Below are 16,651 nucleotides of genomic sequence, written 5' to 3' on the forward strand. Positions count from 1 at the left end.
GGAAAGGAAAATCCCAAGCTTGGTTTAGAGCTTCCAAGGTGTTCTGGAGCTGGCAAACTTGCCATCTAGGACAGCAAAGCACTAAGGCAGGACACAGCTCTGCACACCCTGGACTGTCTCAAGCAGCAGCCACAGCCGTACTTCGTCACAAACTCCCTAACACCGACACAAGGCATGTGGCTCAGTTTTGTTCCCCTCATTCCCACCCCCCCCAATTTGCCCACAGAGCGCAGAGCAAAAGCTGTTGTTGAAATTTCATCCCTAACAGAAGGGTCCTTGCACCAGCCCTTACAAAATTAATCTCAGCCTAAGGCAGGAGAAATACAGCCCTTTGCAAACAGCTGGGCAAACCTTAGCCCAGAGGACGAGGCCAACCTGCGCTGGAGTTGGAGGGCAGCAGCTGCAGTGCCAGAATCCCCTGCCGCACCATGCTGACCAGGCCAACATCAGCAGTGACAACAGACACACTGGGCTTCCTCCCGGATGACTCCTGCACATCACCAGGGCTCTCTTGGCTCAGGGGAGACAAATCCATCTGGAAAAGTAAAAAAGAAAACCCACAAGGCCCCATGGAGCAGACTTCAGCCTAGTTCTAGTTCTCACTCTCCCAAACAGCCTTCAGTCTAGCAGCTCCATGGTACCACAATCCTGGAGCACTTCAGCAGACTTCATTTCTAGCTTTAGTTTTCATGGGACCTCGAAGTCCTGGTCACTTGGCCCCCATAGAACACCTAGACAAAGCTGCCTGGGGGGTGGAAGAAGGGGACAACATGCTCAGAGCTTTGTTATAAGCTGATTTCTGGCAGAAGGAGAAAGATGAGACACTTCGGGGTCACTAAAGCTCCTCTGCAGAACAAAGCAGTTCCCACTTAAAAGAGGTGACCACTTCTTTTTCAACTTGTCATTTAGCAGAAGCTGCAGCTATTCAGCATGTACTCAAGTAAAGCCCAGAAAAGCTGGAGAGGCAAAGACACCCGTCTCACTTACAAAGCCCTGCAGCAGAGGGTGTAAGGAGCCTTGTAAAGACAAAGCCCAGTGCCTATACATTTAACTCTGTTCAAACAGCACTCATTATGCAGTGCTGATATAAGCAAATCCAAGTAGGCTTCTCCTGCATCTCCTGTGAAAAATATCCCCCAGGCAAAGCCTAAAATTTGTATAATTACACTTTGAGGAACCTACTGCATTTATAGTCCCCTCATCTTGAGAGGCTCTGGCAGTTCAGCCCTGTAATAAACTATTGCTTCATTTTTACTGCTAATACAGAAAATGAGTGAAATCCTCCCCTGCAAAGCTACAGATGACTGAGAGCTGGGAAACGAAAATTAGAACTAACTAAACTTTTGTTATTGCACTAATGGGAGCAGTCTGTGGCTGTGAGCAAAAAACCTGAGTATCCATCACTTTAATTTGCCAGATGCCTTACATTCAGACACTTGCTAACAATGATGCAGCTAATGCAACTTCAAAAGTAAAAAAAGTTTCAGTCCCTGCCCTTCCCCTGCGGCCTCCCACCTCCACCCCACAGCCTGTGGCAGGACTCACCAGTCCCTCTAGCCTGCAAGCGCGTCTCCTTCCTCCATTTGCATGGAAAAAGGCATAGGGTAGTTTACAGTAAGAGAAATATTGCATCAAGCAGGAATGCATATGAAGCACTGCAAAACCACTAGTTGGACACACTGGCAAAGGTATTTACTTCCTGCAATCTTTCTTCTGTTCTAGGACTGACAGTCTTAGCACTCAAAATACAAATTTCAGCTAGAATATGCGATTTGAAGCACTTCAAATATGCAGCTGCAACAGATCACCAGTAATCTCTTGCTCATCCAATCTTGATACCTTTTTTTTTCTTCTTGCCCAAGCTCTATCAACTAATACTAAATAAGGACTAAACAACCTTTGCCAGTCAAATAATGGCTTTGTCTGCAAGAAAGGTGCACATAGATACAATTGTGACTGTGACATGCATATGTCAGTATCACAATGTAACCTTTGTGTGCTTCATTTCCAAGATCGGAAGAGATCTCAGTGAGAAATCCATTCTAAATCACTACAGAGTCTCACTTTTAATTTCATCCTAAGCTGTGTTTTATAGTCCTTTCATTAACTTGCTGATACCTATACCTATGGCCACTAAAGAGCATCTGCCAGAGGTTTCAAGGAGTATCAGAAACTGGCACTGGCTGTTTAGTCAGTTTCATGGTCAGGTATTTTCATTCAAGAAATGTAACAAGGGCCAAGGGCATATTCACAGCTGTTTATAGATTAATTATATGGGTGTAATCACCTAACCCACCATCTTCTTTAGAGAGAAGTCACTTCCTACAGCTCATCCCATCATGTACACGAAGTCTGGCTGCCTTATTGCAGAAGAACTTTGGGGAAGGTAACCATTCTTATCAGTCCTGAACACTTACTGGTTCTGCTCTCCTCAGTGTTTATGTCTGATTACTAGATCCCACAAAGTTATATTACAGTCTCATTAGCCATTCCTTCTGCAGATCTATACCACTGCTCCTCTTGCCACTCCACCCCAAAGGAGCAAATCTCCAGGGAGCCAAGAGACCCCAACCACCTCTGCCCTCCTTACCTGTGGTTTGGGTTCATACTGTTGCTGCAGCATCTCTGCCACTTTGTTCTCAAAAGCACATAGCTGTGTGTAAACCTGGTGCAGAAAGGCCTCTCGCTTCGTCTCATCCAGCTGACAGCCCTGGAACAGTACCTGCCCCAAGGGTATGCATGTCAGTCATCAAGTTAAGGTTTTACAGCACCAGCCCCCAAAACGGTACACAGGAACAGAGTTCTGCATGGTGTCAGACATGTCCCTGACAAAGCACAGGTACAGCAGAGGCCTGTTCTCACTATTCCTGCTCAGGGCCAACTGCCTTGTGAGCAGCAATGCCTGCAGTGCACTCCACAGCAGATGCTCACATCACTCTTTAGAAAATCTCCTTCTTGGACAAGAAATTTCTACTTCATTTTCCTTCTCCCAGAAAAAGCAGTTGTCAGGAGAAAGCAATAGGATCCTTTTTAGAAGCCATTAACTCTGGTCTGATGTTTCTAAGGAAGGCCTGTGTGTCCTAATTTGTTCTAACTCAGTCACAGACTGATCTCATTATCTTCCAATAAGTGGTTGGATAAAAGAACAACAAATTGGAATAAAGAAAATAAAAAAGTAGGCATCACAAGAGAGGCTGAGTGACGTGCCAGAGTGACCCTGCCACCACAGGAACTCCCCAGGCAGACAGCCAAGACACTTATGTTTACAAACACCACCATTGCACAGACAATCTCCATCCACAACCAGGAGGCAAACGAGATACAACGCGTAGACAAAGAACTGAACAGCCAGGTGGGATGCTGCATGTTATCCACATTCCTGTAACCTCAGATGGGCAAGACCTCATAGTGACATAGGAAAAGTAAATTATTACAATACAGACAGGCTTTCCTGGACGAGTGATACACATATATGCCTTTCCCTCCATAAAAGGAACATAGCTTATCCAGCTGTACCCAGAGGCTACAGTTCCTGGCCTCATACAGGCCTTTAAAGAGTTCCAAAGAAGAAAAACATAGCAGCTTTGGAATGCTCAATTTAGTGTAAATACAGAAGGTACTGAGGCAAAGCATGATGGTGTCTGCAGAATAGCTGGGCAAGATGACATACAAAATGTCATTGTCAGATGGAGAAATTCCTACTATGTTTGCTTTGGTAGGACCCAAGAACAGACCAAAGTGAGGGCTTCACTCTTCAAACACCATACAGAGAAGTATAGGCTGCAGCCTGGCAGAAGGCTTGGGCAGAGGCAGGCTGGGGGGAGAAGGAAGGAACAGGCATAGACTAACAGGCTCCTCCTGTCACCACCCACTTTCCCTGGTATTAGCTAAAGGATGCAATCACCATCAGAAATGTGAAAATACTGTCAGTTGGAAGGGATTGAGGATATATTAAAAAAAAAAACCACACTGCCACCATAAACCAGACTTCAATTTATTAAACAGACCTCCCTTGGCTCAAGCAAATCTAGTTGATAATCTCAACACTGGTGATAGCTGCTCCCTCCAGCAAGAAGAAACAGGTTCATACCAGTGCAAAAAGGCAGTAAAGTTTGCACGAAGAGGCAACATCTTTGAATAAACCACTGCTACACAGTTGGAACAGGCAGACAAGCTTTTGGGCACACCAGCTCTTCTTGAATGCTTCAAGATAATTGTAACAGGCTAAAAAGTTAACATGAGAAATGCTCCCTGTGGCCCAACTCTGAGACCATACCTGTAGATAGTGTTCTCTGCTGAGCCCCACTCCCCCAGGAGAAAACTCTGCTTCCTGCCCAGAAAGGAGAAGTTGCTCACATACACTTCCTCACCACACCAGGCTGCACGTTGTAATGACACAAGTCTGCAGCATCACAGATAACAGCTACCCCATGCCCTGGTTTTCCTCTGTGTTCACAGGAAGCCATCCAGCCAGCTGCTCATGCACTGAGCCACTCCAAGGGCTGAACTTTACCTGATGGGACTGCAGGCCGATGATGGAGGAATACGCCTGGATGGTGACAAAGATCTCTGGCTGGTAGATGATGTCTGACCCAGGGATACGAAAGGGTCTTAACAACCCCACCAAGCATCGGGAAAGGGCATGAAACACTTCATCAAAGATTATCTCCCCTGTTGAGTCATCCTACAGAAATGGAGAAAGGGAACAGCTTTTTCATCTTTTAGGACTCATGGCTGGTGGCCCCACCATGCAGAGCCAACAGCAAACATCCTTCTCCAATGGCAACTGGATTAAAGTGACAAATCCCTGTAAACAAAAGTCACATGTTGAACATCCTGTGGAGAAGGAGGATCTGCCCTTACTTAAACTTCCTAGCTGGAAGCATAGGGAGCACTTTTCCCCTGGGAAAAGCAAGACTTCTGCAAATTTAAGAGTAACACAGAGAAATAAACCTCATCAAGCAGAAATGGGACTGGCCTTTTAACACACCGAACACCCTGAAGAGGTGGTTTCTGCACTTACCACAATCCCTGTGGAAGGGCTCAGATCAAGTTCAATCACAAATCGGTACTGGCGGGCCAGGAAGGTGACCCGTGTAGAGGGCACCAGGAGATAGGGCCTTGGCTGGACAGGCTCATCAGGCTGCCAGCCGTTGGGCAGGATGCTGAGAACATCAAGCTCGTTTTCTGACTTCACCTACAAGAACAAATAATCGGTACAGGACAGAATGTCAAGCCAAAGGGAAAATCAGGAGAAGGAACTGGGTTAAAGCCTTTTGCTGGGTCCAGCTGCTCAGGAGCGGCACAGAGCCACCTCCCCACGTCAGGCCACGGTGACACCCTCCAGCCCCAGGCATCAACTCACCAGCTCCGGCTCGGGCACAGCCCAGATGACCTGGTGGAGCCGGCTGAGGACCCAGGCGAGGCGCACGTTGCGGGAGATGCGATAGTCTTTCTTCATCAGGAGGAAGACATGCCCTGCCTCCTCCACCTGCAGCAGGACCGCAGCAGCGCAGGTCACGCCACAGCTCGGCGGGCACCCCAGGAGGGCACGCACCCCAGCCCACATCCCGCCCCGCCGCTCACCCCCAGGCTGCTTCAGCCCCGCACTCCCACCTCTCCCCTTCCCTCACAGCCCCACCGCTGCCCACCGCAACCACCCCTCACCTCGCCCCCGCCGCCAGCTCCCCAGTACCGCTCCCCAGCTCAGCCCTGTCCCCCGGCCCGGCCCCGGCTCCCACAGCGCAATCCCACCTCCGAGTCGGGCCTCTCAGCGGCCGCCATGTCCGGCGCGCCCCGCCCCGCGTCCTCTGACCCGGAAGCGCCACTGGCCGGTGCAAGGGGGCGGAGCTGCCATGCAGGTGAGGGCTGGAAGGGTCGCTGGTGAGCGCGGCCGCGGCCCGGCCGGAGCCGGCGGCCGTGGGGCGGTTCGGGGGCAGCAGGAGCGGGGCCGTGCTGCGGGGCCGTGCCTCGGGCGGGCGGCTAGCGCGGCGTACGGAGCCGCTCCGTGACCGGGCCTTGTGTTTCGGTGCCTCCTGCCGCGGATGCTCGCGGCTCCGCGGGCTGGGCCTGCAGCGGTAGGCAGCGCTGCTGCCGCCTTCGGTCTGGCCCTGGCGGGGCCTGTGGCCGCCAGCTGCGGCGGTGCTCCCGGCCCGTCTGCTCCCCAGGGGTTAAACCCAGCCCGGGCTGGAGCAGGCTGAGCTGGAGCAGCGGGTGCGATGCTTGTTGTGCAGCGCCCTCCCCTTGCTGCACGGCTGCGGGGGAGCGTGGGGGGGGGTATCTGGGTGCACCGCTCCCACTCAGCCCTTGATGAGGGTCATCACACCAGAGGTCCACCCGCCCAGCAGCCTGGCTTTGCCACTAGTGAAGAAGCCAGTGCCCAAAAGGTGTGAGGGCAAATTAAGCTACCGAGTCCCGTACAAAGACAGGCTAAGAAAACTGAAGCTGTTCAGCCTGGAGAAGAGAAGGGTGCCTGGAGACCTTAGGCCAGGTTGGACAAGGCCTTTGAGCAACCTGGTCTACTGGAAGATGCCCATGCCCATGGCAGGGGGGCTGGAACTGGATGATCTTGAGGTCCTTTCCAACCCAAACCATTCTGTGATTCTGTATAAACTACTGTTAGCACATCCCTGATGTTTAATAGCCTTGAATGAGTTTTCATTGATGGAAGAGGGTTCTAGTTATTTTTTGAAGTATTGTGAACTTTTAGCCTCCGTAATGTCCATTGGAAAGGAGTTGCAGAGGTTAATGGCAGGTTAGCAGGCTGTGAAGATCCACCTCCTTTGATTTGCTTGAAACCGCTACCTAGTGGCTTCATGCAAGTCTCCTGGTTGTCCTCCCAGAAAAGAGAGTGAAAGTGGATTGTCCTGCCAATTCCTCATCTATAGGGCTGGTTGTATTGCTTCTCCTCATTTCAGTCACTCTCACATACCAAACTCCTTTCTGTTTTTAACTGCTACATCTATGGAACTGAAGAATATTCATGATCATCCTTGTTGCCTTTATTTGTACATATTCCTCCTATATCCCTTTTCAGTTGGAGGGACAAGAGTGACACATAATATTTGAGATGCCCATGAGGCGTGCATTTATACAGTGACGTAATGATGCTTAGTTTTCACTTGCTTTCCTATTACTGCTTTTACTTCCCCTGCTTCTTGAGCCTTGGGCAGGTGTTTTCATAGGTCACCTCGGATAATCGCGAGATCTGTTTCTGAGTGATAACGTTATCAGCTCAGAGAATGTCATTGTGTACAGAAAGTCAGGACTGGGTCGTGTCCCCCTGCTTTGTTTTCCCACGTGCGCTGCTTTATGTTTACCTACTCTGAATTTCACCTTTACGTCTCAGTTGCTCTGTATCAGGAGGTCCTTCAGCAACCCGTCCCATAAACTTTGTCTTTACTATCTCAGGCCAATTTAGTATTGCTAACAAAGTCTGTAAAGCACTGCTTGTCTATAGGGTATGCCTGGGAGAGGCACAGCATTCCTTGTAAACACTGGCTGGTCGTATTGCATGCATGCTTTACAATGCTTACATCTGCTTTCAGCTCTTAGTAGCTTTGGAGAGAACCAACAAAAGAAGGAGGCTTGGAGCATGCTGCTGCAGCAAGAGCAACACCTCTGCAATAGGGTTTCATTCACCCTCTTGAGGGCTGCTTGGATAAGCACAGGCAACGGACCAGGTGAATTGTCTGGGTGCATATGCCTGGCACCCTTGCAGCAGACCACTGGCTACCAGCCCAACTTGTAATGCAGGCATTAATTAATCTTCTTGCACAAACACAGTGTGCACACAATTGTAGACTGATTTCATAATTGCATAGGAACTGACTTAGTCCCATCACAAGATGGAGGAGAGTGCACTTGTCTGGAGGTGGAACACCTGGCGATCCACTCTGCATCCACTCCATGGATGGGGGACTGGATTTCATCAAAGCTGACTTAGCCATTTCTTCTTAAGTGGTTGAGTGAACCCTGATCAACGATTGCTAAAAAAAGCCTTTATAGTCTTGTCAGTCTATAAATAAAATAGAAAAATCTATTGTTCTCATGAACATGGCAGATACCAGATAAATCTCACCAGTGAAGCTCCCACTGGTCTGGTGTATTTAAACAGAACAACAACAAATGCAATAGCAAGCATGCCAGCAGCCTGAGTCACGCTATCTGCTTTCCAAGTCGGCATTCCCTTTCTATTATTTGATTGCTTTGTCCCACCCTCCTCATGGATTATTATTGTACAGTTCTCGACTTACATGAGCAGTTCATTAGGGTTGGAACTTTAATTATATTTTGTGCAATGCTGTAGTGTTAATAAGTGAGAATAGATAAGATTCTGTGGGGTTTTTGCAAGAGATGAAAATTTGCCTTGGTGTCTTTGGCAAGAGATCCCCTGCCCTGACACTTTGTCACTGTCCTCCCTCACCTGCAGATGTCAGTGGAAAAGGTTATTTAAACAGTGTAATCAGAGCAAAAAGCAGGGGGTAGTATGTGCTTGTGTTGGTGAGTGCTGTCTGTCACGGCAGGGCCTCCTGCAGCCGATAAGGCACAAGTAGAAGAGGACCTGCAGGTTTCTTTGGCAGCTGGAAGGGGCACTTGAGCAGAAACAAAGTAAAGAAGGAGGTGAAGCGCAGAAACTGGAGTCTTTAGGCCATGGATCTGATACTCACTCTGCAAAGGGCTGTTTTGGATGATGACATCCCTGTGCCCACATCTTCTGTCAGTAAAGGCTGAGAGATGTGAATGTACTTTGAGCTGCATTAGTTTAATGACTTACAAAAGTGGCATGAGCTAACTTTGCCTGATGTGGTGAAAAGCAGATGTAAGCAATAATATCTTCACTTATCTAGATCTTAAAAAGGACAGCTAGCACAAGTCTCTTGACTAAGTGTTCTGACCTAAGGGGAAAGGGTCAGTGTGAAACCATAGGATTTTTACCTGCAGGGTCTGGTGCTTGCTGCCCTGGAAAAGAAGGTTCTCTGTAGGAGAGATTGGATGCATGTGTGTGGATCCACAACACCTGGGGAAGGTGTAAAGCTTTGTTCTCATCCCTTGTCTTTCCTTTTTTCAGAGAGAAGAGAAGCAGCTGGAGCTGACCCTGGAGGCACTCATCAGTCAGGTGGCTGACCTGAAGAACTCTTTAGTCAGTTTTATCTACAAGCTGGAGAATGAGTACGATCGACTCACTTGGTGAGTAAGGTGTCCCACAGAGCTGGGGACACTGCTGAAGCTGTTCCAGACTTGGCTCAAAGGACCAAAACTGTAATTAAAAAACATCAGCTTATTGTCAGTAGGTTTAAATTAGCGTTTCACATTTCTGCTGGCGGAACCACTATACGTCTTCCACCAGAAAAGCAGTTGAAATTCACTGGTTTCATGCTGTATAGAGTCATGCTAACACCTTTTGGTCTAGACATTTTGTGAAAACTAGACTTGCATCTGCAGTGACTGGAAGCTTCTTGGACAAATTATCTTGGGAGACCCACACACACACTATAAAATGCGCAATGGTTCTTTCTGCATTTCGTGACCTTTCTGGCCTTTTCTGGCTCTGTTTTGCTGGTTCTGCATGTTTTACCAGACAGTTTGAGAGATTTGCAAGGTGGCATTCTTCCTGATAGACCATAAAGATGTTATAGCTACAGCTTAATGAACTATACAGTATCCTGAACAGCATCTGCCACTGCAGCAGAGCTTCACAGGCAGTCAGTTTTTGTAGTTAGTGTTGCAGAAGGCAGGAGAGATGATGAATATTCCAGAGAGAAAAAGCTGAAGGGGAGGGACCTCCTTGACAACATTACCAGTTATTTTGGTTATTTTGCTTCATTATTGCTTAGATTGGATAGCCAAGCTATAAATACTGTCTCTCTTGGCTGTACTGCTTAGGAGTTAAATTGTTCTCAGACTTTGCTCTAGAATTGCACTGGGAGAGTTAGAGATAAGGCAAGTATTGCTTCTGTGTGTATTACTGGGGTGAGCTGACCCTGGCTGGATGCCAGATGCCCACCAAAGCCAGTCTTATCATTCCCTTCCTCAGCTGGACAGAGGAAAGGAAATACAATGAAAGGCTCATGGGTCAAGATAAGGACAGGGAGAGATCATTCACCAATTACTGTCACAGGCCAACCAGACTCAACTTGGGGAAATCAGTTTAATTTACTACCTGTCAAATCAGAGTAAGGTAATGAGAAATTAAAACTCAATCTTAGAACCACTTCCCCCCAACCCTCCCTTCTTCCCAGGCTTAGCTTTACTCCCAAGTTCTCTAACTTCTCCCCTCAATGGTGCAGGGAGGACAGGACATTGTGGTCAGTTCATCACATGTTGTCTCTGCTGCTCCATCCTCAAGGGGAAGGATTCCTCAGACTCTTCTGCTCTGGCATGGGGTCCTCTCTACAAGGCCCCAGGTCCTGCCAGGAGCCTGCTCCAGTGTGGGCTTCCCATGTGGTCACAGTCTCCTTTGGGCATTCCCCTGCTCTGGTGTGGGCTCCTTCATGGGCTGCAGGTTGATATCTGCTCCAGCATAGCCCTCCATGGGCTGCAGGGGCTCAGCCTGCCTCACCAAGGTCTGCACCACAGGCTACAGAGGAATCTCTGCCCCAGTAACTGAAGCACCTCCTCCCCTCCTTCACTGAGCTTGGGGTCTGCAGAGCTGCTTCTCTCATGTATTTCCACTCCTCTCTCTGGCTGCAATTGCTGTTGCATGTTTTTTTCCCCCTCTTAAACGCATTGTCCCAGAGGTGCTACCACCATCGCTGATGGGCTCAGCCTTGGCAAGGAGTGGATCTGTCTTGGAGCCAGCTGCATTGGTTCTATTGGACATAAGGGAAGCTTTTAGCAGCTGCACACAGAAGCCACCCCTGTAGCACTCCTGCTACCAAAACACGGCCATGCAAATGGCATAAGTTACTGAAAAACCAAAACTGCGACTTCCAGTGTACTGCTTGTGATATCTCTGAGCTATTTGTAGCATTTGAGCTATTTGCAGTAGGGGCGGGTATTTCTCCACAACTGCAGTAGGTTTTACTGTTTACTGTCTGGAATAAACGGATTTGAGGAATAATAGTGTTATTTCCTCGCTTCTCAACCATTTGAGTAAAGAAGAGAGAAAAGCCATCTATGGCATCCCTTTCCGTGTTCTGTCCTCTTTATTTGCTCTCCCAGGCCTTCAGTTCTGGACAGCTTTGCATTGCTCTCTGGACAGCTGAACACCTTGAACAAAGTGCTAAAGCATGAGAAGACCCCACTATTGCGAAATCAGGTTATCATACCCCTGGTGCTGTCTCCAGACCGTGATGAGGAGATCATGGTAAGAAACTTCCCTCTGAATGTTGATCCTGAAGTATCAGAAAGTACTTGTGATCTGACCCGGTTTGCCATTCCTCAGCTCTGGGTGTAGAGAAAGAGAAGGTGATGAGTAGTTCTGCCTGTGAGCTGCTTTGCTGGGGGGCTTTCACCTACAAATGTACTAGATACGCTTTACAGGAGGTGTTCCTGTTAATAAATGTTATTTTCATCATGATGGGGCTGTGTAACTGGGAGGTCTTCTTACAAGCTCCTGGTTTTCTCAGCCCTAGCGGTGCTGCTGTCAGATATCTACATCTAGATGCGCACTGTTTGTCTTCTGACCAACACGAGGTGTGTTACAGAATCTAATGTGTGTGCTGGTAACGTTTATTGTCTGCTTGAATGAGAAAACTTTTCAAGTGATGGCGGCCATGCTGGTGGCATTGCACTGCAGATCGCCATGGTTTGCTCTCACTAAACAGGCACAGTGCAAATGCTTACACAAATTGTTGAAACCTCCTGATGCTGCCCAGATCAAGGTTTCCCCAGTGCATGCTACTAGCCTTGTTCTAGCACCATGGCCTGTGCTCTGGTGTGGAGCTCTAGGAGGAGGCTCTGAGTGTCTTGTCGCTCACTCTGAGGCTTATCCAAATATTTCAGCGGCAGACGGAGGGGCGTGTGCCAGTGTTCAGCCATGAGGTAGTGCCTGACCATCTTCGAACGAAGCCTGACCCTGAAGTGGAGGAGCAGGAGAAGCAGCTCGTCACAGATGCAGCTCGAATTAGCCCTGATGTGGCACAGGTAGGTGAAGAAGAGTTTGATACTTCTGCCTCTTAGTTCTCAGGCACAAGATGCCCTGTAACTCTGCTTCCTTCACCCTTCTACCTGACAATGTTCTTTTTTGCTGTGCCCTTATCTCTCTGAGGTTTCTGCAGCTCACCCTGGCTGAAGTTTGGTTTCCTTCACAGTTTCACAAACAGGGTATCTAGCCCACTGGCTATTCACAGGAGGTGAACACATCAGAACAGTCAAAGAGAAGCAAAGGCTATCCCGTCCCCATAGTGCCCTGTCTACATTATCACTGTAGGCTCTGCCATCAAAATGCTTGTTTGGCTACACAGACCCTGGAAGGAGAAAGCTTGTTTGCTTACCTTACTGACTTGTTCTGGGTTGGAAGTATCCTGGTGGTTTCTGATGGTTTTCATTTTGCAGAAACAGATCCAAAGTCTGAACAAAATGTGCTCAAATCTGTTGGAGAAAATCAGTAAGGAGGAGCGTGAATCTGAAAGTGGAGGTATGTTACTGAGGTGGAAGTGGGGTGCAGGGTCCAGACAGCAGGCTTGAGAGACTAATCGCAGAACAGGCAAATCTGGGGGTCATTCCAACCCTTTGTGATACCCCTTTTGAGGAGGTGGTAACCGTCTACCAAGAAAACATCCCAATCAAATTGGATTGATAAAAATAACTGAAAATACAGTGGCAGTGAATGGGAAACCCCTTAGCTATGTTCTGAAGGAATCCACGACATGTTTGTGTGATGTCCTGTAGATACTCAAGGTCAGCCTTTTTTGGTTCTGACTCTGATTCTGGACAGCCTTATTTTATTGGTCTCTGCCATCGCCTGTTCTCTATTCCCAGGAGTGCTATGTACAACTCTCAAAGGTACTGGGGTTTTTGTGAGGGGGTTTTTTGTCACCTTTGACACAAACAGTGTAAGCAGGGATTCACGCACAGGTTCTGCCTGCTTTCCAGGATTAATAGTGTAACTGGGCAGGTGTGTGGTAGAAGAAGTTACAGACACCATGCTGCTTATGAGCCTCCAAAAGAGAATGTTGACATTGTTTATCTAAAACACAGTCCTTGTTACCTGCCATTGGATCCAGCATGGAAAAGCCTTTAGTGGGAACATTCTCGAGTTGGCTCCCTCTTCTCTGGGTAGCATATGTGTTGCTCTCAGTGGAGAAGCTCTTGAATCACCACTGTCTTTGGATTTTGCAGCTTCTTTGACCTTGCTGAGACTCTTGTAGGGCAGCTTGTTAGAAGCTGATCTCTGTTACAGGCACCAAAATAGTAGAAAAGTAAATTCAGGCTGCTAGTTTTTAAACGTGATTGCAAAAATGCTCCAAACTAACTTTTTTTCCATAGGTTTAAGACAGAACAAGCAGACTTTCAACCCTGCAGATACCAATGCACTGGTAGCAGCTGTGGCCTTTGGGAAAGGACTGTCAAACCGGAGGCCCCCTGGCTCTGGAGGATCTGTCCAGTCAGGCCAACCAGGAGCTGGTGCCATCATTGCAGGTGCTTCAGGCATGCAGCAGGTCCCAATGTCAGGTGCACCAGCTCAGCAGCAGCCAATGCTGGCAGGAGTGCAAATGGCACAAGCAGGACAGCCAGGTAAATAAGTTGCATATCTGGTATCAGTTGAAATGCAGGGAACAAGAAAGAGAAATGCAGGTGTAGAGGGTCTTCCTGAGTCACCTTTTAGGTGTAACTGAGTAAGAGGTTCCTTTCTGGCCTTAATACCATGAATCAGGTTATAACAGTGGAGTGACACTGGTTTAAATTAGATTGGAGGTTGAAATGGATCCCAGACATCCAGCTTCAGCTTCTTAACTCACGCTGCAATACCATTTTAATAATAGACTTAGCGAGCTTAGGAATCAATATGGAGGGAGATCACAGCAGTCAACTGTTAATCCTGAAGTTACCATCCCTGACTCCAAGTCCCGGAGCCACAATATGTTAGTATAAGGGGTATTCTGCAGAGCTATCACTGTAGGCTTGCCCTGTTCTGGTATTCTTGCCTATATGTCCTTTGCTGTCAGGAATGGGTTTGGCCTGGGGAACCTCCAGGTCATGTTAATTGAGATTATGGATATTGATATCCTCATTGGTGTTTTCTTGACTGGTAATGACTGTTGTTCAGAAATGAACTTGAGCAACAATATTAATCCTAAGTTAATTATGTGTTTGTGTAAGAATTAGAAAGTAATTTCCACTATGATTTGGAAACAAAGGCAGCCCCTGTGATCTCTGGCTGCATTCCCACAAACACCGTCTCCAGGATGGGACAACAGTCACTTGTATACACCAAGCAGAGTGCACTGGTAACAAGAGCACTTGTCCAGCCTCTGTTACCTGGAGGTTCCCTTTTGATGAGAGCAGCTATCATGCGTTTCACCAAAGGTCAGTCCCACTATCCTGCTGGTGACAGTGCCCATGGCCAAGGCTGAAAGAATTTAGAGAACAAACCTTATACTGACAGCAGTTGTTGTTTGAGGATTTTAAGTCAGGGTTTGAGACCATTGGGTATAGAAGTGGTTCCTTTTTGAATTATGATTTTGACTTCTACAGCACCTGCAGCATTTCTTCCACAGCTTTATTGCATGTTTTGTTAAAAAAAAAAAAGTAATCCTTTTAATGTTTAAATCTTTTGCCCGGTAATTTTATTGCATGCTTCCTTTTTACCCTTCCTGTTTATGTTGTGAGAAACGGGGAATAATCATTCCTTAGTTATTCCAGAGTGGTTTTTGTTTTTCGGAAGTCTGTCATGCCTCCTCCCTTCGGCCGTTTTTTTTCTTTTCTTCCCAGCAACTGAGTCCTGTTCTGTTTAATATGTCCTTGTGTGAAGATTGTATTATGTCTTGGACTTGTCACTCTTACCTGCACCTTTTCTGTTTGTTTTCAAGACTGGGAACACCAGAACCACTCACAGTATTCGAGGTGTGGGTAAACCATACAGTCCTGGTCACTCTTCTTTTTGGAGTAATGTCCCAACAGTATTTATCTGCTAATTTTTAGCACTGGAGTGACATGGGATCTCCTGCCAGTTCGTTGCAGGCAGCAACCCTCTTTGGATACGTTTGAGAGTGTTTCGTAATCTTTATTCTTTTAGCCAGTTGCTCATCAAATCTTTCCATGTCCTCCTGCACCACAGTTTTAATTTTCAGAAGTTGTCCTTTATTTATGTTCTAATTTGAACCCACATTCCACTCTCTGAAGGAGTATTCTTTGAATATCCCTCTTGCTGCTCTTTAATCCCTTTTTGTTTATTCTTCTGATCATTTTAGTTCTGTCTAGCACTGTGCACTCGTTGTAAGTGGCTAGCACAATGTCTTTGAACACACTCCCATGTGTGATCAGTATCAGCAAAGAGTAATAATGCCCAAGAGGTGGACCTGGTTAAGAGAAATAACAGATCTGAGAGAGGCTGAGTAATTGAAATCCACACCCTGACTATAAATAATGCTAAATGGAAGGGGATACAGGCTCTTGTGTTTGCCTCTTGGAAATGGAAGTGGAGATCAGTCTGGATCCTTCTGAGAGTGCTGCTGCTAGCAGCTTCTGTGAGACTGAACAGGTCCCACACTCCTGTAGGAGCTTCCTAACAAAGAGAAAGTCAGACTTGTTTAAAATGGAGCAAGGACAGAATTTGAGGGGATAGCAGGTGGACACAGGAATTGTCAGGGAGATTTCTCAATGGAGAAAGATGCCAGTTTGTAGAAGAGATTGACTGTGTTAGGTCAGAAGCTGGAAGATGCTGTAGCAGGAAAGCCTATTATGGTACCTGGAGTGGAACAGGAAAAGCGCAGGGAGGGTTGTTGTGAGTCCTGCATGCTCCCGAGCACATGTCCTCTCATACAGCTGATTTTGCTTTTTCTTTTCCACTCTCCAGGAAAAATGCCAACTGGCATAAAAACAAACATCAAGTCTGCCTCAATGCATCCGTATCAGAGATGAGCTGAGATGAACCAGGCCTGGGGAACAGCCATTGCCAGCATTGTTCCTGCCGCAGCCACCACACCTGGCTTGTGTGGGGTTGCTAGTGGCCGTGTCTCCTGGACACAAGTACTTCTCTATTCAGTCAGAGCAGAGGACTTTGCTTCTGGTACTGATCCTATTTTCTTCAGGTCTGGCCTGGAGAACAACTGCCCTTTCCTGATACAGAACCTGAAGAGCTGCATGGAGCACTCTGCTCCTTGTTTCTGCTTGTTCACTTGCAGTGATTTCTTTACTCCCTCTTGTTGAATAAAGATCTTGTTATGCACACTGTGAGACACTGATGTTCATCTCTTGGGTCATAAGGACTCTGATTTCCCTTTAGGTAAGGCTACAGAGCAGCTCCAGTCTAAAATACACAGAAAATGTTGGAGGCTAAGTGCTGGAGCTGCAGGATTATGCATAAAGACCTATAATAAAGTGAGTCAGCAGGGCACAAACATAAGCAGTAAACATCTTGTTCGTTGTAAAACCATTATGGCTATTCCCCAGAAAGCAAAATACTGGGAAAGTCTTATGGGAAAGACTATTACAAAGCCTGCAGCAAGAAGGCAGCATTTCAGGAACAGAAGCACAGAGCTTTGGT

The 16,651-nt window shown here is 47.3% G+C and overlaps 2 protein-coding genes across 12 annotated transcripts in view; one reads left to right on the forward strand and one right to left on the reverse strand.

The window, feature by feature from the left end:
- SZT2 (SZT2 subunit of KICSTOR complex) overlaps positions 1–5,810 on the reverse strand; it is a 58,969-nt gene extending 53,159 nt beyond the window's left edge. For all 10 annotated transcript variants that reach the window (XM_065673580.1, XM_065673572.1, XM_065673575.1 and 7 more), the window contains exons 1-6: positions 5,755–5,810; positions 5,366–5,491; positions 5,024–5,197; positions 4,514–4,684; positions 2,591–2,722; positions 376–535 (exon numbers count right to left, since the gene is read on the reverse strand). In XM_065673580.1, the coding sequence (XP_065529652.1) occupies positions 376–535; positions 2,591–2,722; positions 4,514–4,684; positions 5,024–5,197; positions 5,366–5,491; positions 5,755–5,784 (793 nt within the window). In that variant the 5' untranslated portion in view covers positions 5,785–5,810. The remainder of the gene's footprint in view (positions 1–375; positions 536–2,590; positions 2,723–4,513; positions 4,685–5,023; positions 5,198–5,365; positions 5,492–5,754) is intronic.
- Positions 5,684–16,341, forward strand: MED8 (mediator complex subunit 8). Of its 2 annotated transcripts, none has more exons than XM_065673582.1 (7): positions 5,684–5,861; positions 9,071–9,189; positions 11,164–11,308; positions 11,947–12,087; positions 12,499–12,580; positions 13,432–13,680; positions 15,962–16,341. In XM_065673582.1, the coding sequence occupies exons 1-7, from the start codon at positions 5,856–5,858 to the stop codon at positions 16,024–16,026; spliced, it is 807 nt and encodes a 268-aa protein (XP_065529654.1). In that variant the 5' UTR covers positions 5,684–5,855; the 3' UTR covers positions 16,027–16,341. The 2 variants fall into 2 exon arrangements, with proteins under 2 accessions (XP_065529654.1, XP_065529653.1); XM_065673581.1 differs by lacking the exon at positions 5,684–5,861 and adding an exon at positions 6,295–6,573.
- The last annotated feature ends 310 nt before the right edge of the window (positions 16,342–16,651 follow it).

Source organism: Lathamus discolor, chromosome 3 (assembly GCF_037157495.1).
Source record: "Lathamus discolor isolate bLatDis1 chromosome 3, bLatDis1.hap1, whole genome shotgun sequence".
Taxonomy (NCBI): Eukaryota; Metazoa; Chordata; class Aves; order Psittaciformes; family Psittacidae; genus Lathamus; species Lathamus discolor.

Excerpts from the sequence above, each read along its gene's own strand:
- MED8 (XM_065673581.1), top strand. The coding sequence starts at position 6,310 with ATGAGGGTCATCACACCAGAGGTCCACCCGCCCAGCAGCCTGGCTTTG. Across the intron at positions 11,309-11,946 it reads ACCGTGATGAGGAGATCATG|CGGCAGACGGAGGGGCGTGT; the intron begins GTAAGAAACTTC and ends CAAATATTTCAG. Across the intron at positions 13,681-15,961 it reads GGCACAAGCAGGACAGCCAG|GAAAAATGCCAACTGGCATA; the intron begins GTAAATAAGTTG and ends TCCACTCTCCAG.